Source organism: Typopeltis vanoorti, chromosome 5 (genome assembly GCF_054136105.1).
Source record: "Typopeltis vanoorti isolate ZY-2024b chromosome 5, IOZ_Tvanoo_1.0, whole genome shotgun sequence".
In the NCBI taxonomy this organism is placed as follows: domain Eukaryota; kingdom Metazoa; phylum Arthropoda; class Arachnida; order Uropygi; family Thelyphonidae; genus Typopeltis; species Typopeltis vanoorti.
This window is the reverse complement of record NC_143553.1, coordinates 160,132,592-160,154,974: the sequence shown is the minus strand read 5'-3', so window position 1 is coordinate 160,154,974 and position 22,383 is coordinate 160,132,592. Positions and strand designations below refer to the sequence as shown.

The 22,383-nt window shown below is 35.2% G+C and overlaps 1 protein-coding gene across 1 annotated transcript in view; it reads right to left on the bottom strand.

The window, feature by feature from the left end:
• The window catches only part of LOC150107000 (uncharacterized), an 89,462-nt gene that overhangs the window by 11,307 nt on the left and 55,772 nt on the right, over nt 1-22,383 (bottom strand). Inside the window, exon 4 of the mRNA XM_090392878.1 lies at nt 4,582-4,820. Within this exon, the coding sequence (XP_090249004.1) occupies nt 4,582-4,820 (239 nt within the window). The remainder of the gene's footprint in view (nt 1-4,581; nt 4,821-22,383) is intronic.

The window sequence follows — 22,383 nt, the reverse complement described above, 5'->3', positions numbered from 1 at the left end:
ATAGAAAAGTCAAAGGATCATTACTTTTAGTATATCAAAACTGGACCTTAGGGAGAATCCAAGCAAACTGCTGTGGATTTTAACTAAACAGTAAGAACTACAAATTCCCAAATTTGTTATACAAACATACCAAATTTTGTATATTTGGTAAGGCCCTCGACCAAACTTTTGCAGATTTTATCTAAACAGTAAAAATTCAATGCTTAATTCTGGCACCAGTTGAAATCTTTTATGCAGGTTTAAAAACATCATAAAATTAGTTGAGTTTCCTTTCTGTGGTACTATCTGAACATGTCTTACACTTGAGCAGTATTTTGAATAGTTGGTTTATATGTGATCACTGCAAACATTAAGTGAAACTACTTTCCTATCTAACACATGATGACTTTTTTTCACACTCAAAGAAAAAAAGTTTATGAAACCAAGGATATTACTGAATATCTTTACATCACATACAAATACACTATAGTTGTGCAACCATTCAACTACAGTGCATGCTGTGGATGAGCAGAAAGAAGAAACTTGTTAATATTTGATTTGAAGACGTGCAGGGGAGGCTCGTGTATAGGCACTGCGGAACTGCAGCATCCCCAATTTTTCTCGATATATAAATATATTTATTAATTTATTTATATTTGCTTGTAATATTTAATTTTATCATCAATAATCCTATACAATTCTCTTATTTTATATAAAAAATAATAAAAATCCATCTTGTAGCACTTAGGAAGGTGAAGGACGCTAGCAGCACTGTGTTTACCACAGTGTCATAATGCTATGCGGGCAAGCATATGCACGTTGTAGTGAGATGCGAGCTATTAGCATAATGCGGCACTGTCTGTGCGCAGTTCCACTGTTGTTTACATGCAGTTTGTACTAGTAGTAGTGTGTTCATAGTGCTTATCGTGTTTACTCCGTCTCTTTAAATATTTGGGAATGTGGAATGAGGGAATGTGGACTGCAATTAAAGACATAACATTTGTTATAGTTTTTATTTTTGAACATTATTGGGGTTATGATAATGGATTTTATTTTTAAGAAATTTTGAATCATACTAAACTGTATAATTTTATCAATAATAAACAATATTTTTTCATGTTTAATTTTTTTTAAAATTTTTACCATAATTTTATCAATATTTTATCCAAACACATACACTGTACTTACAGTGTGTATGAATATTTCGAAAGTTGCAGCACCCCCACGATTTCAACGTGGGGGTGCTGCAATTTCACGATTTCTTTATGAAACACATACAAGGGAGAAGAGTTCCAAAGAACAGAAATACAAGGAATGAATGAAGAGGAAGAAAAATTTGTCTAAGCTTAGAGATGAACTGTGAAAGTGAAGTTGATATTTGGTTTAACAGCTTTAAATTTTGTCTTTTAACCATATTGATTAGCTTATTTAATTTTAGTTGCAGACACTATCTCAATGATTCCTTTAAACACATATAGTACACTCCTATCACCTCAGCTGTGACTAAGGTCCAAGCTAATAACCATATGCTGTGTGTCTCATATCTTATGATTTATGTTTTGAATATAGTTAACAATCTTTGCTTTTCTCCATTATGATGTCCCTGTCACACTGAATGAAATATATTGGAGATTTTAATAAATTTTATATTTTTTTTCTACATGTATTAGCCACATAAATGTTTAGAAATATGTCTAGTACACATGTTCCTTTAAAACGCTCGATAACTGTTGCCTTCTCTATTCTGTGATGCCTGCCACTAGGAGAGTAATTTGTTTTATAATCCATGTAGGGGAGACAGTAGATGGTGGCATGGTAGGAAATGAACTGCTCTTACTGCAGTCTCGTTTCCCTTGATCTCAACATGGCTTGAGATCCAACAGAGGCAAACATCCAAGGGAAGCTTCAAGACTTCACACAAGAGATGGTGGATCTGAAAGAGCAATGGCAGTGAATGGTATATCAGAATTCTCAAAGCCTCTAGAGAACTTAGAATAAGATGGTGTAAATAATGCATTCTTGGTTGCATTTCATCCTTATATATCTAATGCAAGCTGTACGGAATGCAGCTCAGCAATACAATTGTTACATTCCAGTGTATCTGATTAGATATTATACTGCCTGGAAAGACAGCAGCAGACCACACAATAAAGATTCTGATTTTGAACAGTATGTGTAGATCAGCAGAAAATCAGAGCATTCTTATTTTGTGTTTGAGAGTTACTGACAGACAAATGGAGAAGTGGAATGTCTCCTAAATTTTGCAGAAAGAGAATTCTCATGGAATGTAGTTGAGACAAGGTAAGTATGATAAGAGTGTGCATGTAATGCTCTCTAGAGCAGTGATTTTCAACCTTTCCATAATACAGCACACCTAGACTAATTATTAAAATCCTGCAGCACACTAAAAATATATTCTTTTAATTTTTTTGATGATCTGACAAAAAATTGGCATAATTTTGATTGATTTACACACACAAGATGAGGGAAGACCAGACACTAATAAATAAATTGTACATTACGATATTATTTCTTTCAATTAATTTGTTTTCATAAATCTCACGGTACACCTGAAAGCACACTGGTTGAAACTCGCTGCTCTAGAGTAATGTCTGGAGTGCATATTAGTTCTTTTGTATGCAGTCTATAAAGGTGAACGGCAGCCAACATGGAGGAAAACTTTTTCCATATAACATGATCAGGGAGAGATTTTATTTTGGTTCTCATATGCAGCAAAGACAGTTTTTGTTATCAACACAAGTGATGATTCATGCATTTCTGGCGTAAAAACTAAGCACAGACACTTTTGCTCTCTGGTCAATTTTCGGATGAAACTTTTATAGTTTCTGTATTCGACTTTGAAATGATGTTGGATTTAATATCCACTCAATTTGGATAATTTTGCATTGCCGAAGTGAAGCCTTTTGGCTCTTTATTTTAGTAAATACTTTATGCACCGACCGAGAGTTCGCTTACAAAACCTCTCCAACACTTCGAGTTCCTTGGTACAGAGATTTTTTGTTCTCTAGGTTTCTGTCTAGTCTCTGACAAAAACCAATGAGTATGAAACAGCTATCAAGTGAAGCCTTATAATGAACCAATAGGAGGTGAATATATGGATGCTCACAGCAGTCAACGTAACCTATATGGTTCAGCTAGGGCAACTCTAGTATGGCAATGGTGTATTCTCGCTAGCTCTCTGTTCAATTTTAGCATGAAACTTTTATAGTTTCTGTTTGAAATTCGGCTTTGAAATTATGTTGGATTTAATATCCACTCAATTTAGATAATACAACAGCTTTAATTTGAATACAAAACAAAATATTATTTAGTGAAAGAAATGGAAATGCTTGTGACTAGATGCTATAACAAGCATATCAGGTTCATATATGCAAGTTTAATAGGGAAATGTGGTTCCACACCAGTAAGGCTGTTTGAATTTTTTATTAATTTCTCAATGTTAAATTAAGACGCATAGAGAATCCAAACTCTCATGTGTACAAGGCTGAAAAACGCAGAAGGTATTGTACTGCTTTGTTCAACAGAGCTTGATATTTAGAATTAATGCTCAACCACAATATTAGTTTAATCTGTTCATATGAAGCTTTCAGGAATTTTTAGGCAGTTATCCACTGTGCACACATTGTGCAACTGATCCATGTCAGGCCTTTCAGAACTACCAATCTTGCTTGCCTAAGCAGCACAAGTACTAAAATCTCCTTTTTTGCATGTCCAAGTGTTGCAGTAAGGCATTAGATCTCAGGTGGTCTGGATGATAAGCAAAAAGTAGAGAGAGAGGAATATGGGGAGAACTAGATAAAAAAAAAAAAAAAAAAGACAGTAACATCATCATACACCATGAACAAGTATCCTGCATGAAGGAAAACCTCAACAAGATGATCATGTAAAATATGCTTGTAACATGGTTAGGAAAGAACTGAATGATATGTATCAGAGAGTAATGTATGACAGCATGGAATCCAAGAGGAGGAGAAAGACAACCAGTGACATATAGCAGGGTTCTGTACTTGGACCACTGTTGTTTAACTTGTATATTAATGTTGTTAGAATTACTCTGAGTGGTAACATACATTATTTGCCAATAACAAGTTAGAAAGGGTAATACATGGCACTACCAATATTGAATCCTTGCAGACTGATCTGAAAACTGAGAAACCATGGAATGAGCCACTAGTGGATACTCTGAATGCATTTTTCAGCAAGATATGATATGCATTTATACACTCTGTGATTTGCAAGAGGCCCTCATTCTTAGTAGAGTCTGTAAATAATAACAAGATAACCATGACACACTTCTTGGAAAACCAAAGCTTAAATAAGAGATAAGGATTCAAAATGGAATGGGAAATGAATGAATGCAATGTTATAATGCGGTGTGGTGTAGAAAACTAATTCAACAAATGGAATGAAGCATAGAAATCGCGAAGTTCATTCAGCTTGGCATTCTTATCATAACATAAACTCATGAATGAGAATCATTGTGAAAGTCTTCAGCACTATCGTGCAGTCTGTAAAGGAGAGAGTATTTTGAGATAATAATTAGCTTAATTTTACAATTCTTAACTCTGTTTTAAAGCTTACCTTTGCTCCATATGATAACAAGATTAGGGTCATCTCAGAAGATGAACACACTGAACTAGTAACATACCAAAGAGGAGTATTACCACATGAATCTCCTATATTAGCATCAGCTCCATATTCCAGCAGACATTTTGCAGCAGGAAAGTTATGCCACATGCATGCTATAATCAATGGTGTATGTCCATCCTGGTCTTGTGAATTGATATCACTACCTGCTTCAAGCAAGAGCTGTAGTATCTCTTTTAAAAGAAGAAAAAAAAAGAGAGACATTTTTGCAAACAGCCACAAATTATTTGCTCTAAGCAAATATTATTAGCAAATAATATTTGCTAAGCAAATCTTTAGAATGTCAGATTATTATTAAGAGACCTCCATGGAGTCTGGGAATTATCAAGGGAGGCCACTAATATACATATACACTAATATATTATAAAACACTGATTTTCTAAGGACAAAACAAACAATGAAACAGATAGAGATCACCAATATTACAAAAGCATTAAATCCACTGGCAATTTGCAATGTAACCTTGAACCGAAGTCCAGTTTATATATTAGTTTTATCTAACGGATGTTTCTGATTTTACTGCACGCCTGCTTATATGTATGTAGTCACATCATAGTATAATGATGTGACCACATATATTTCTGGTTTGGATAGCAATTTATATCATAGTTAACTAGTTTAAGGATTTCACATGATTTAAATAATTCTACCAAATGCAGTACATGACTATCATTTGTTTTGGTATTTTTCACTGATTTCTGATATTAATTTACTTACCAAACAGTATTAATAAAGCTTCATGAAGTATGAAGTGGTGATTTAAATTTAAATTAAATAATGCATTTAATTTAAATTAAAGGGAGATTTGCACTATAGAATAAATTTCCATTCAGTTTGCACACACAAATCCATTAGTCTTTAGAATGTCAGATTAAGGCTCATTTTCAACTTGTGTGAGTCTATTCACACCGAAGATACAACAATCTTGGCTATTGTATTTTACTCCCTCCTGGTTATATAAACAAGTCAGACAATGCATGCAAAATTAACAATGCAAGCAAGATTACTAAAAATACACCATTTCAAGATAAGTGAGATTACAATCACTGGTTATAATTAATATCTTGGGGGGGGGGTATAATAGTATAATAGTGGAACACTTCACTGCATGTGTTACTACTCACTAGTATAAAATGTAATTTGGTTATTCAGTTAAAGTGATAGACAAATTTGTCTAATTTTTTTTCTTCTTATGGTGCTATCTTCTATCAAAGATCAGCGACCATTTGGCAAACAAACTGCGTTCTTGCATTAATCGAAGCAGTTGTGCGCTGCTCTTTCCTGTCCACGTCTTGATGTTGTCAAACCATGATATTCTTTTTCTTCCTCTAGTCCTTTGCCATCAATTCTTCTACCAAAATAGTTTGTAGAAGTTAGTATTTGCTGTTTCTCATGATGTGGCCAATATATGATGTTTTTTGTTTCTTGATTATTTGTACAAGATTTTTAGCTTTGCCAATGGATTTTAAGACATCTTCATTGGTAATTTTTTCTGCCCATGATATCTTTAGCATTCTTCTGTATAGCCACATCTCAAAGGCTTCAATTTTCTTGATGGTTGTCACCTTCAATGTCCATGTTTCAACTCCATAAAGCAGAATAGACCACACATAGCATTTCAGCATTCAGCATCTGACTTCCATGCTTAAGTCTTTATTGCAGAATAATGTTCTCATTTTTCTTTTACTTTCAGGATCCCACCTTTCATTAAGCCAGCAACCAAGTATTTATATCTTGACACTTGATCGATATTTTTCCCATTGATGAGGTTGGATGTTTGCTGATGACCATGTATTTTGTCTTGTTGATGTTTATATTTATTCCCATTCTTTGGCTTTCTATGTATACTCTGTCAATGAGTTTTTTGTTATCCATAATGTTATCTGTAATTAGCAGTGTCATCTGCATATCGTAGGTTGTTAACAATCTTTCTATTTATTGTGATTCCCTCTGCGCATATGTTGAACAAGAGTGGTGAGAGCATGCATCCTTGTCTCACTCCTCTTTTAATGTTAATATTACTGGTGGTAATGTTGTCTAATTGAATGGTAGCTGACTGATTCCAATACAGATTTCTTATTAGTCTAGCCCTATTTGTTGAAAGACTTCTATTAAGTTAGTGTGTCTGACTTTGTTGAATGCTTTTTCAAAATTTATGAAACACATAACAGATTTCTGTTTTTCTATGCATTTCTGTATCAATATTTGGGCACAGAAAAGGGCATCTCTAGCACCAAAACCATTCCAAAAGCCGAATTGCATTTCAATTAGTTTCTTCACTTTTTCTATAAATACGATTCTGAATTACTTTCAAAAATATTTTTAATGTTTGGCTCATTAGACTAATAAGTTGGAAGTCGCCACAGGAATTCGCTTTGGGTTTCTTTGGGATAGTGATAAATGTAGATATGAGCCAATCTGATGGAAATTCATCACTTTCATATATTTTATTAAATAGTTTTTCAAGAAGTTTGATGTTATTTGATTCTATTAATTTTAAAAATTCTGTTTGCACACCATCTCATCCACTGGCTTTTCCTGTTTTACTTATATTTTATTTATAGGCTTCTGTCTAGTACCATTAAAAAGTTCTGTTACATATTTTATCCAAATCTGTGCTTTATTCTCTTCTTCGAGAACTATTTTTCCATTTCGTCTCTCAGAGACACTGTTTGCTTTTTTCTGAGTTTTCCGGAAATTTTGTTGATTTTCTTATACAGATTGAAATTATCATGTTTCTTCTGAAGCAGTTCAATCTCAGTACATAAATTTTTCATCCAATTCTCATTGGCTTCTTTTATTTTTTTCTTGATGATGTTATGTGCTTCTGTATATCTGGCTAGGTCTTTGTTTTTGTACATTCTTCTTGTATCAATAAGAGAAAGAATTTCATTTGTCATCCATTCCTGTTGTTTTACATTATTCACATAACCTACTTCTTCAATACTTGTTTCGATGGCATTCTTTAAGCTATTCCAAAGAGATTCCACTCTTTTATTTTCTTCTATGTTAATCTGTTGTAATCGTAAGTTATGTTGTGTTTTAGCACTTTTATTTATCTTTGCGTCTTTTAGTTTTTCTACATCAATTTTCTTTTTCTTCTTTTGTGATTTTTTAACTGATTTTAATCTAAGACGTATTTCTGCAACTATGGGATTGTGGTCTGATGAGATATCTGCTCCAGGATAAGTCTTTGCACTCTTTATACTACTGTGGAATCTTTTATTTATCAGTATGTAATCAATTTGATTTCTGACAATGTTATGTCAGTTATCTTGAGGCAATTTCCAAGTGTACAGTCTTCTGGGTGGAAGTTTAAACCAGGTATTTGCTATTGTTAGATCTTCTTCCTGACAGAACTGGACAAGGAGATCTCCTCTGTCATTTCTGGTGCCTAATCCATGTTCTCCAACAATTTCTCCATCACCCCCTCTCTCCTTTGCATTGAAGTCATCCATCACTATGTTTATATCATGTTTCTTTGTTAGGTTTTTAATCTCTTTTAAGTGTTCATAAAACTCTTCAACATCTTCTTCATCTTTGTCAGCTGTGGGTGCATAAGCTTGGATGATATTTATATTAACAGGGTTGTTTCCCTTAAGTTGTAACAGCATTATCCTTTCAGAAAATTGGATCCAATTTATTACTGATTTATTGATTTCTTCATCTACTATTACAGCTACACCATGTCGATGTTTGTTCTCGTCGTTCCCAGAGTAATACATTGTCATATTACCTTGTTGACACTTTAGATCCTGGCCATCTTGTCTTCCAAATTCCCAAAATCTGGATGCCCAGCCTCTTCATTTCTCTTGTGGCATTTCTTAATTTGCCAGCTTCATATAGAGTTCTAACATTCCAAGTTGCGATTTTAAAAGTGGACATCATTTTGAGCCCAGAGATTCTTCGCACCGCTGTCCCATTTAAGGGACACCGGGAACTTGGGGCCAATTGTAAGAGTTTGCTCGCCATGGTGGTTGTTCTGGAGATAAGGCAGAGCAATAGTTTCTCCATTTGCTTTCTGCTCTGCAGTATTACAGACGTACACAACATAATCATACTCTATCTGTAAATCTCTGATCACAAGCTTTTCCGTCATCATTTGGCTTCAACCTTGTATCAGTACTAACAATGCTGCTTCATACTGTCAGGGGCAGTGGCCCCCCAGCAGGTGCTTATTTAATGGCGCACTACTCGCCATGTCACCAAGTTGTCATTGGGCTTTGTGAGGTTTTAAGTGAGACAGAGTTGCCACTTTTTTGCTCTCCCAAGCCCTGATAGCTCAGCTGCTGTTGGTCCATGGCTGCTTATTCACCAGATTGCTCTGCTTGTGTCGCAACTAGCCTCCATATCTGAATTCTGTTCCCTGATCTGCCACCTGGGGATGCACCCGGTAGTAGTCAGCTCTATTTAATTTTAACAGAACTTAAAAAGTTAAAATTGTTCAACATTCTTTTTTCTCAGTCTTAAATATATTACATTGCTTGGAAAGAAGTCAATGGACAACATAGCATTGGGAACAAACAGGCATGGCACCACCTTAATAAGATGTAGGACCTCCTTTTGCTGCGATGACTACAGATATCCTAAGGGGTATACTTTACACCAGCATACAATAGCAAACAATGGAAATTCTGAACCATTCTTCCTGGAGGCATGTAATGAGGTCCTGGGCTGTTGTGGAATGTACATCCCTTGATCTCACCTGAAGCTCTGGTTCATTCCACACACATTCAATAGGGTTGGGATCAGGACTCTGTGGAGGCCAGTCAAATGTGGTGTTGTTCATGTCCACAACCATGCAGTTAAAGCAAGCAGCCTTATGCTGAAAGAAGCAATGGTTCTGTAAAAACACCACAAAGTAGGTAGCATTGCATTGTCCAGATTTTTCAGATACTTCAGGAAAATCAATATTTGTGGTGCCACAGAGATCCAAGGCCAAAGCACAAAACACAGGACCGTACCATCACATCATCATCTCCAAATTTCAGAGTTGGGGTTACACACTCTGGTAAGAGATGTTCAGCGAGTATCCTCCACACCCATTAATCTGCTCGGTAGAGGGTGTAGCATGCTTCATTGCTCTATAAAACAGTTGTCAAAGTTTCCACTTCCTACTGCACATGCTCTTTGCACCACTGAAGACTTACTTTACTTTCCGAGTCCAGAACACCAATCATATCCTCTCCATCCAAAAAACAGCGGCTTGTATCGCCTTGTCATTGACTGTCACAATGTCATCCGTGGAGCACACATCGATTAGATCTGGGCAACATAAAAAATGTTCATCAGTTTGGACGTCTCCGCAGTCACAACTGTCATCATCTGCAGGAAACTACTGAAACATACGGAAACTACTGATTTTAAAGGTGGCATCTCAATACCTTACATTAGTTCAGTCTCCAATAAATTGGCTAAAGTCCTTAAAAAATACAACATCAGGACATTTTTCACTACACTCCCTAAAGTCCATTCTCTTATAAGCCATCCGAAGCTTATTCATCATAACCTGAAATATCCAGGTGTTTACAAGTTATGGTGTGACTGTAATATTCCTTATTTTGGACAGACTAACAAATCTGTTGAACTACGTATTGAGGAGCATAAGAGAAACATCTCCTATAAAAGATCACATGCATCTGTGCTATCCAGTCATGTTCTTTTCTCTAATAACCCTCATGACGATCTACAGATTCACTCAGTTTGCTGGGATAAACCCGAAAACATTTTTCGCAGTAGTGATGAGTTTGAAAAGAAAATCGTGGAGTTCAGAGAAATCCTCCCTAATCCTGAACATTTGAACAGCAATTTGAGTTATAACATCCCTGATAGCCATACTACAGTTGTTCAATACTGGCACTCACGAAAACCTGCAAGCACGCATACAACAAACAATAGCACGTTAGATAGAACAACTTGAAAAATACAATTTGTGTCAATTATGTATTGCATTTTTTGCAACTTCAATTTTTTATTACTGTGTTCTACCTTTAGTGGATACCTGAAGAAGGCTGTAAAAGGCTGAAACTAGTTGTATCATTATCATTAAAATTTAATATTTTATCTTGGTTTAAAGTCATCTAAAATTTATTCTTTAAAATGTATCATTAAAACCGAGTAGAAGATCAAGAATACATATATATATTTGTATGGATTATATTACTGTGGCATGTAGTATCCATATTTTAAAATTATACTGGCAAAAAAAGCATGCAAAAAGTCAAAAACATCACAGTCCTACAAGAACTTGAAGACTGACAAAAAAAAAAAAAAGTCTCTGCTATGTTAAGATTGCAAAAACAACGATATCGACCTACAAAGAGACTAGAAGTTTATAAAATCTATTATAATTGTGATTTTTGTTGCATTGGAGAAACAGGATGTTCTGGAATATGTCAAAGATGTGAAGAAAAAAGAGGCATATATCAGGTCATCTCAAAAGTAATGTCGTTTTAGCATTAAGTTTTGAAAGGATATAAAAGATAAATTGCCTGCTAATTTAATCAAGTATATATATTCTCCATTTGAATCAATAACTCTCCCAACATTGTGAAAGCTTCATAATGCCATCTCTACATAATTCAGGAGGTTTGGAGGAAAATAAGTTGCATAGGCTCAATTTCAGTGCCTCTAATGTATCGTGTTATTTTTTATTAATAAAATGTTACAAACTATGAAATAAGTGTAAATCTGAAGGTGCAAGATCAGGAGAAAACAGAGGATGTGGAAGCTTTTCCCAGCCAAGTTCCTCAATCTTGCTATAGGTAATTCTTGGACCATAAGGGCATGTATTATCTCGGTGAAAAAACCACACTCTTTCAACTGACCAGAGAACATCTCTTTTCTTTCAGTTTTTCATTTAATCGATTGAGTTGTTTACGGTACACTTCAGCTATGTTTGGTTTTGTGGCAAGAGTTCAAAGTGTATAATACCAGCTATATTCCACCAAAACACTTAACAAAACCTTCTGAGAGTGACGGTCTTATTTTAGCTGAGATTTAGCCTCTTCCCCTGATGAACCTGCCTTCAGCACTTAACATTCTTGTAAAGCATCCACTTTTCAGCACCAGTGACTACACATCTCAAAAACAGAGATTGAACTTCTCAAGAATGAAGAAAGTGCAGATGCTGACTCACTCTTTTCGACTGTTGTTCATCAGTTCGTGAAGAACCCACTTGCTGAGCTTAGACACTATTCCAAGTTCTTGCAAATGGCGATGGATGGTTAATGACAATGAATTAAGATATTTTGCTAAATCTTCAATAGTTGCATTGGCATTTCTTGCAATAGCAGCTTCCAGAATATTGCCGAGAGAGAGTGACCAGAAAGAGGGGGGGGGGGGGGTCTTTCAAGCTAAAGTCTTTTGTTGAAATTTTTGGATCCGTTGCTGGCACTTTTGCACATTCAAAACATTATCACCATACACTTCTGCACATTTTTTAGTGTTAGCGGCATTGTTGCCTTTTTTGAACTCATAAAGCATGATGTGCTTCATATTCTTCAGTGACCTCCACAGCAATAAAGGGTTATTTAAACAATAACTTATATATGATGTTTTTGCATGTTGGAATTCCTTAGAATGAGGCCGCCTCAGCTTAGCGGTACTTATAAAGCTTTAAAAATTTATGCTTAGACAAGCTGAGATATGTGTGAACAAGTACAGTATAAAAAATTACATTACTTTTGGGATGAACTGATAAATCTGGATTAACCCTTCATGCCACTGATGATAATCATCAAGTTAATTGGAAACTGACAAAAAACCATACATAGATAATATACTTATGAATGCAAATTTAAGGATGGTTATGATATGATGCAATGTCCAACCCAATGTACAACCATCATCATCAATTTCCTAATATGTACCCTCAACAAGTGTTCCAGCTACTATGACAGAACTACATGATTAAATTTACATTATTAATAATCTTCTATCGATAATTTTCCTCCAAATTAGTCTATTACTTGTCAGTACTCCAATATTGTCTCACCTAACATTTTGTTAGGTGAGACAATCTTCTAAAGCACTTCTGACTGAATTAATTCATGCAGATCTTGATCTTCTTCTGGTTATTTTCCTGCCTTCTTGCATCACACACCTGTTTTCCTAACTTTCCTCTCCCATTCTATTTAAGTGACCATACTACCTTAGATTAGCCCTGATCACACATTCTTGAATGCAACCAATGTCAAGTTCCTTCATAATGTCTTCATTGTTAATATGAGTTTGCCATTGATGCCATTTTAAATCCCTAATTTTTCTAACTCTCATATCTGTGGCCTCTAATCTTTGATCAAGTGCTTTATTTCTAACCCAACTCTCAGATCATAACTTAAAACTGGTTTGAACACTGTCTTGTATACTGCTAGATTAGCCAAAACACCAATTTCTCTCTTATTTCATATAAAATTATTCAAAGATCTCCCACCATACCAGCTTTGCTTATTCTGTTGTCTATTTCCAGAAGTGATTTAAATTGCCACCTTCACTAAAACTATGCTTAAATAGCTGAATATTTTACTTGTTCTATAGGCTATCCACTGAATGAAGTTGATGTGTTCAATGTTTCTGCCCATTTTCATAGTTTTGGTCTTTTTATTGCTGATTTTCATGCCAAATTTGTTACAGCTGTTATTCAATTTAGTTAGAAATCCTGGAGACTTGCACTAGGAGAACATAATGCATAAAGCAAAGAGCTAATTTTGATATCTCCAATTGTAATATCAAGTTTAATGCTACTTTCTTTCATAATGTGATCCACATAGACAATAAATAAGAGCAGAGATAATGTGCATCCTTGTCTCATAGATGATTTTGCATCAAACCATCTTGTTACATTTAAACCGCTGAATTACATATAACGCTGAGTTAAATATAGACTATATATTACCCTGTATAATGTTCCATTTACACATATAACTGTATTTTGAAACACTTTTTCCTGGGCACCTGGTCATATGCCTTTTCAGATCTACTAAACTTAAGTATACAGATCATTATCATATTCCCATTATTTCTTAAATATTTGTTTTAAAGTTAAAATCCGATCCTGAAAATCTCTATTTGACCCGAATCCAGGCTTGTTCCTCTCCCAATTTCTCTTTCACAATTTTTCTCAACCTCGATTCAAGCATGCTTGCATAAATCTTACCTAGAACACTCAGAGCAATTCATCTGTAATGTTCACATTCAGCTTCATTCCTTTTTTTTTTATAGATGGGAACTGAAAGCTCTACTCCAATCATATGATAAATTTAGTTTAATCCTTTATCCAAGTGTGAACAAACAAAGTTTGCGCCTGAAAATATCTTCAGGACTGAGGTAAGGTAGTACAACACCGGGCAACTCGCAGCAAAGATGGATCAAGCTCTCAACTCCTTGTCTCAGTATCTCCCATAATGCACAGCACATCTCCTTGCAGACATGTATACTGCTATGCATTAAGGGGGGGGGGGGGCACTACCCATACCTTTATTGATATGTACTCCTGTTTGGTGTTCAGCCATGCGTATTTCTCCAGATCTTCCTGTCTGTCCTACGTAGCAAATCCTGCAAGAGCAATGGATTTTGTAGACTCCTAGTTTTTTAAGAGGATGATGAGGTGGTTTTGGTGGATGTAGGAATCTTGAGATTTTTTCCATAGGAAGGAAGGCTACTTTTATGTTGTGTTTGTTCATTAATTTGGCTAACTTGTCTGTAACATTTTTGATATAAGGAAGCGAGATTGCGTTTTTTTAATCCTGTTTTATTGTGTTGTTAGCTGGAGGCTATGTGGACGATATTTTCATCATATTCAGTGGAACAACAGATGAATTTATCAATTTCAAAGATTATCTCAACAATTTGCGCAACACTATAAAATTCACTTTAGAACAAGAAAAAAATAAAAAACTTCCTTTTCTGGATATTCTATTAGAAGTTAATGAAGAAAGTAAACTCTCCTTCTCAGTATATAGGAAACTGACAAACACTGGAAGATTTCTAAATGCAACCTCACACCACCATCCTTCACAAAAAATAAGCTTAATTAAAACTCTTCGAGACAGAGCATACAATATTTCCAGCACACAAGAAAGATGTAATGAAGAACTAAAATACTTAACACAAATCCTCCATCAGAATGGATATGAAACAAAAACCATCAAGAGAATCCTTAAAATGCCTCCAGCTAACAACACAATAAAACAGGAACAAAAACACGATCTCGCTTCCTTATATTAAAAATATTACAGACAAGCTAGCCAAATTAATGAACAAGCACAACATAAAAGTAGCCTTCCTTCCTATGGAAAAAATCTCAAGATTCCTACATCCACCAAAACCACCTCATCATCCTCTTAAAAAACCAGGAGTCTACAAATCCATTGCTCTTGCGGGATTTGCTACGTAGGACAGACAGGAAGATCTGGAGAAATACGCATGGCTGAACAACAAAAAAGACGTACAATATAAAAGAGAACAAGAAACGGGACACGATGTACTCTGGCAAAAAAATGATGATGTCATACATAGAAAATAACCGTTATATAAGAAAATTTAAAGAAGCTGCTAATATGCTAAAAAACCCAACCCAATGCAATAAAAATCAAGGTTTAATTCTCCATCAAGCGTGGTCAGCTCTAATAAAAAATCTACCTCAATCTGAGCTCGGACTGTATGAACGAGAACAAGAACACGTGACATCGTCCAGTATTGTTCAACATCAATAACGTTATATATCTGCATTCTGTTATTTGAGTTTTATGAATAGCCAGACGGTTATGATTTGTATTTATTAATTCTCTTGTTTAAACTTTAAGTTATACTATTTACCCCCTGAAGATGTAAATCCTACGATTTACGAAACTTGTCGGGAACTATTATTTCAGCGTTTTATATAACTGAATAATAAAAAAACGTGGTGTGATCACCGAAATATATCTTTTGAATGCTCTCTTATGTTTATCTGACTGTTTGTTTCATTTAACAGTCTTTCAAAATAATCATGTCATACATCTAGAATATCCTTATCTTCAGTTTTCATATCACTTTTATCATCTTTGATTCCTTTTAGAGTACTCTTTCCTCCATTTCCAAGCTTTTTTTCAATAGCTTCCGAACTTTATTCTACCTTCCTGATATTTACCTTTTATATTCTTACTGAAGTCTTTCCATGACTTTTGTTTAGCTACTTTCACACATAGCTAGCTTATCACTCTTTTTTTTTTCTTCTGCATTCTTTAGGGCATCTGCCAACTTATTTGCTGGGAACGTTCGGTATACTTTTTTCTTTTCTAGGACTGTTTCTTTAATTTCTTGTGTCTGCCATGCATTCATAGTTTTCTATCTTTGCAAACAACTTTGCCACATGCCTCCCTATGTGAACAAATAAATCTTTTCTTTAGAGTTTGCTTGAGAATCCAAGATTTGGTTCTTGATTTTGAACTATTTCATTCTTTCTTCAATAACATTTCTATAGTTTAGTCTACAATTCATCTGTAAAAGCTGCTGAACATTAATTCTTCAAAACTTTTTTTACATACTGTTCTTTTCGATGTGATATTCAATTTTATCCTGTTTAAAACTAAGTGATGCTCACTTCGAATTTCAAATCCTCTGTTTACTTATATCCTGAACAGCATAAATATCTCTCTATCAACAATGACATAGTCAATGAGGCTTTCTTATTTCTCGTGTCTTCTCTCTACGTGAACTTATGCACATCTTTATGTTGGAATGTAGTGTTAGTAATAACTAGTCCATATCCTCAGCAGAAATCCAGTAGATACTTACCATTATTATTAGTCTTGCCATTTTCTCCATATTTTCCCAAAACATTTCTATACGAGTCAGATTCACTCCCTACCCTACTCTTTGGATCTCCAATAAGTACTGCATTTTCCGTTTTCTTTATGTCAGCTGCCTGCTTTAGTGACTCAAAAAATTCCATCACTTCTTCCTTAAGAGAACCTTCTGTAGGACTATAGACACAAATCAGTTTCATTGTTCATTTCCCCATTTTGAAGTTTGCTCACATGAGTGCTATTTGCTACTCCTTCCTTTCCTTGATCATTATTGTCCGAATATAACATCCTGTATTAATTATTTAGTAAGATCACCTGTTTTTATCTCCTCTTTGTTTCGATGATGCCAATTATGTCGAAATGGCATTTTCCCAGTTCTTCTGCAAGCTCAACTTCCTTTCCATTAATATTTCTTATATCGATGTTGAGTTTTTTCAAGTAGCTGACTTTTTTCTGCTCGCCCTGATTCTTGCCGAAAACAGTGGAGACATTGTTTATTCGGGCAATGCCCCAGCCAGCATGAAATCTCATCATGTTGCACTAACATATTATTTGCGGTTTAAGCCAATAGAGAGTACAATTTGGTCGTGCTAAATCTCAAATTGCTAAACCATCCTCATTTGTATAGCATCTAGTGGATACTTACTAACAGGATGCACCAAGTGAAGGTGAGAAATGAATGTTAAGTCAGAAGCCCAAGTCAATTCTCCGCATTCCTTAAGGTTGATGTTAAGGTCTCCTCTCAGTTATTTCTGAGAGGAGTTTAAGGCTAAATTTGACCCTTAAACCCCGACACATAATAAAAACCAAGGCCTGATCTTATTATTATTATTTCGGTAACCTCCATGGAGTCAATAGACTCATTGTGGGAGACCCACTCAACCAGTAACATGTCTATCATATATTCCCTGCATTCACAATGCACTTCAGAAATGCATTCCACTTGCAAAACAAATCTCCACATAAAAAATCTACTCCTCACACCCTTCTTCGCCACATCTTTATACAACTTCCAGGGATGGCTTTTCATTCCTCCCATCTTAACATTCACTCTTTTTATAATTCTTTCTGTATTAATCTGGTAGAATCCCTTAACTTACTTGAAGGTCCCTATCACATCTCTTCTTTTCTTCCTATCCACCAAACTTTATAATCCACATTATCTCAAACATTCTGCATAACCAACACTCTAGAGTCCAGATACCACTTTGGTCATTCGTCTTTGGATCCTCTCTAGTGTTTCCCCATCACAATGAAAACTAGGTGGCCAAATTTGAGCACAACAATCCACATGTTATTGGACTAATGTCTTATATAGAGACATTGATCCAAACACCTCCTTATCCTTACATATCAATGCATACTTTATCATAGCAGAAATATGATGTGCAGTTCATGTGAGAACAGACTGCAACACTTGCAATGTGCCCTTGGAACTTTAGTCCACTGTCAACCATCACCTGCAGGTCCCGAATCTCATTCACTTCCTGAATTACAGCTCCACCAATATGGTACATAGTCTTATATCTCTGTATCCCAAAGTGTAACATTTTGCATTTATTAATATTAAAACTGCATCCACACTCATTTGTCCAAGTTAAAAGTCTATTCAAATCTTCCTGTAGAAAATTCACATCAGCAATACTCCTGATAAATCTACTTAACTTTGCATCATCAGCAAACATTTGAAGATCCCCAGTCAATCCAAATGAAATATCATTAACAAATAAGTTAAACAGTAAGGGCCTAAGAACAGAACCCTGAGGCATGACACTGGTCTCCTTCCTTTCCTGAGACACTGCTCCCTCATACACAGATTACTGGTATCTTTCAGAAAGCCAATCTTTAATCCATCTAACCAATCTGTTATCTAATCCCTGCAGCTTATACTCCAATCTACCATGTGGTAATTATCAAAAGCTAAATTAACTCTGGGCGACATAAGAGATCTATGTATTGATGAATTAGGTTATGAGGCAAAATATGCCATATCCTGTAACAACGATCAACACTCATGATATCTTGTTCCTACAGTCAACATTTGTTGCATGTTGAATGAATTGAAAAAATAAGTTTCTTATTTAGAAATTGCCATGCTAATACTTCTTTATGTTTGTGTTTATTGTACAAATCTGATGAGGTACACAATAGTTATGTATGAAATTAGTCATTAATTTATTACATTTATTTTACTTTTTTATGTAGTTTTTTGCCTGTGTAATTTAAAAATATATATTTGTAGCTTAAAAAAAGAATGATCAACTGTAAGATAAATCTCCAGTAAATAGCTAATAGTCAAAGACACAATCTTCAACACCTTCTTGTATAGCGAGACCAGTGGAGTCTCCATAGCTAAACATTCATATGTGTGCCACAGTAGAATATATTTATTTTACAACTATTTCGTTGCATACCAATAAGACATCATTGGTAGAAGAACAATGATAAGGAATTTGAACAATAAAAATGGTACAGACCATGTGCCAAATTTGAACCCCTCTGTACAAGTAGATGCACATTTGTTAAGTTAAAACTACTGGGCTGAAATGATAATCAATTAAATTTATCATTATAATAACAATCTATTTAGCACAACTGAGTATAACAATTTCCCAAACTTAGTCTGGTATGGTAAGGCAGTCATTACGGTTAAGGTTTGAATAGCCTTTGATATTTGTACATAGATCCATGGTATAGCTTTGTTTCCCCTGTTGGATCCTGTGGTTTGCATTTTCAATTCCATGTTGTGCCATGCCCAATTTGTGTAGTTTGATGAGCCAGATGTGGTCTTGCTTTCAGAAATATGTTTATAGACTCACCTCGTTGTCTGTCCATAGTAATGTCCACAGTTGCATGAACATGGAACTTGGTATACTCTAGGTAGCATCATGGTTGATTATTTGTCTTTTGGAAAGGGGTAATCGATTATGAATTTGATTAATGAGTTTGAAGGTAGCGACGGGAGGAATCTTTATCTGGAGGATTTTCAATCGAAAGTAAGTTAGCCGATCTCATATGGAGGTAGCAGGGTTTTTTCTCCCGGAAATTCGGGTTTTTCATCCCGCATACAGACAAATCGGCCCTTCAGAACACACACAATTTACAGACAAAAAATACTAGTTGTAGTGGTGGTGAAGGTTGGCGGTAGATGGCATTTCTGGAGATGATTCATAGTACAGGTTCGGTGTAGTGGTTGAGACAGTTGTAGGTGTCCTCCCACAATGCGTCTTCGGACTCCAAAGAAGTGTCAGGAATAATAATAATAATAAGTTGGTATTTTTTTTAATCTTTACTACTCATTCAGAGCTGCCTTTGATGTAAGGTATGGGAATCCTGTGTAGTTCTACTTTTCTTGAATGGCATCATTAACTAAACAGCATTAACTATTTCATGTGTTGTTGTTGTTAGGATGAATCTATTTAGTTAAGCTGTTTGTTTAATGGTTTCCAATTCCTGTTTGGGCAACCATTCTGAAGAACAAATCCTGTGTGCACTGGTCACTAAAGATTTTATGATGCCATATTTCTGAGTTAGGTAGTGTCCTGATCATTGGATATGAACATTCAGAAAGGAAATTCCACCTGGTGTTTCTTTTTCCAATGTGAATTTAATTCAGGAATATAGATTGTTGACTTTTTGTAAAAATAAATGGAGTTCTAGCTCTGTGTGATTCCATACTGCAAAAATGTCATCCATGTATCATAGCCAAATAGATAGTTTTAGGTCAAGAGCAAAGATTCTTACTTCCAGAAGTTCCAGATAAAATTTTTCTAGGTTAGGTGATAGCGATGAACCCACAGCAATGCCTTCCACTTGTTGGTATAGTTGTTATTTTCGTGTAAAGTATCTTGATAGGATATCTTGCCCCCCTCTCTCTCTCTCTCTCTATGGCTCTTTTATTTCCAAAAGGGAATATACAATTTAGACCCAACTTTTGGACATTAGTTGGCAGCTGGACTCCACCATGATATCATCAGATGATTAGTGTGATTTCCAGTTGGCAAAATGGATTAAAGCGATCAGGAAATAAGGTAACTGCTGCCATTTCATATTCCTAATCTTAACTAGAATATTATTGTATGTTAATACAGTGTGTGTGTGTGTTGCCAAATTTGAACCCCTCTGTACAAGAGCATTTCTCTGGGTTGCAGGATTAAAAAACTAAATTTCTTCTGTAAGAAAAACCTCACTCACTGGCACAAGAAACTGAATGGAAACCTAGTAAAAGTTCCTGTAATCACTGACTAAAATCACCTATAAGGATATTTCTTCTGTTAATCTAGTTCTTTCAAACTGCTAGGTAGAAATAGCATATTGATCCTGAAATATGGAGTCCAAACATTTTAATTTGTGAATGCCTTTGCCAATTACTGCATTAAGTGCAACCATGATACATGTACAGAACACAAAGCAGTAATTCTATATGAAATATCAAAAAATATATATCATTCATAATTTAGATTTAGAAGCATGCATTTTCAAAATTCCCCTAGAGGATATCATCATCAAATTCCTGACATGTACCCTGAAGGGGTGTACAGGATACGATAGTACTACATGAAAAATTTACATCATTATTAACTTCCTATCTACAATTTTCCTCCAAATCAACCCGTTACCTGTCAAGACTCCAACATTATCAGATCTTATATTTCTATTCGTATACAGGAGAGCAAGTCCAGTTTCGACCTTCTAAGACACCTTTTACCATATCAATCCACCTATATCTTGGACTTCCTATGGGTCCTTTTCCTGCCAACCTGGCAGAGAACACTTGTTTTGCTAATTTTTCCATACCACCTGAGATTAGCTCTACTAACACATTCCTGGATGTTAACAACGTAAAGTTCTTAACTAATATCCTTGTTTTTAATATGATATTGCCATTGATGACATCTGTTCATGCCCCTAATCTTTCTCAGGACTCTCATATCTGGGGTCTCTAGTCTTTGGTCAAGTGTTTTACTTCTAATCCAGCTCTCAGATCCATAAGTTAAAATTGGTTTGATGTGGGTGCCCTCTATGGAAGACATCACTAGCCAGGTTGGTCAAGTCAATCATGTACTATCACTATCAAATATGTTTCTGGATTGAATACCGTAGTACCATGAATGTTTATGAAAGCCTTTAGGCAACAACAAGGGTTTGAACACTGCGTCTTGTATACAGCTAATTTAAATGTTTTAAATTTTTTTTAAAATCTCCCAAACAGTGTTTGTGTGTGTGTGTCCTCCATGTCATAGAGGACATGGAGATATTAAAAAAAATTATCATATTCATTTAAATTTAGACTCCTATATGGTATAGTACTTTCACTTCCTAGTGAAACAAATTATATTTGATAGAAATTATATTTTTTTAAATTCTTTATTAATGTGCATAGAGGCTGACTTCACATTAATTGCCTCAGTATCCCAAAATGCAAAGTACACTTCTCTTCAAATGTGTATACTGCTATGGGAAGGATCACTGCCCAGCCCAGTTTCGAATCAATGGGAACCAGATCCAGGAGGATACCAAGGTGTTTCACTTTATTTTTAAACTACTGTGGATCAGAAATAGTTTTCAAAAGTTTTTCACTCGGCTACAAAGTAAATTATAGTTTGACAAGAAATTATATTCTTGTTTAATCCTTTATCCAAGCGTAAACAAACAAAATCTGCACATGAAGTATCTTCACAACTAGGCTACTTGCAATATAGGTTATTGACTTCATATGAATTGCCTTAGATCCTAGTGAAGCACCCTTTGCTTACTGTGGGCTAGATGCAGGAATCTGGTTTCTCTGGTGTTGCCTCTCTTTTAAATCACACCAAACACACACTGTGAGGATCCATTTGAGGATACAGCAGTTCCACATATCAACCACTAGATGTATACAGGAGAGCAAGCCTGATGGTAACTTATCAGCAGGTATGAAGCGGAGGCAGATATGTGGGTGCCCTCT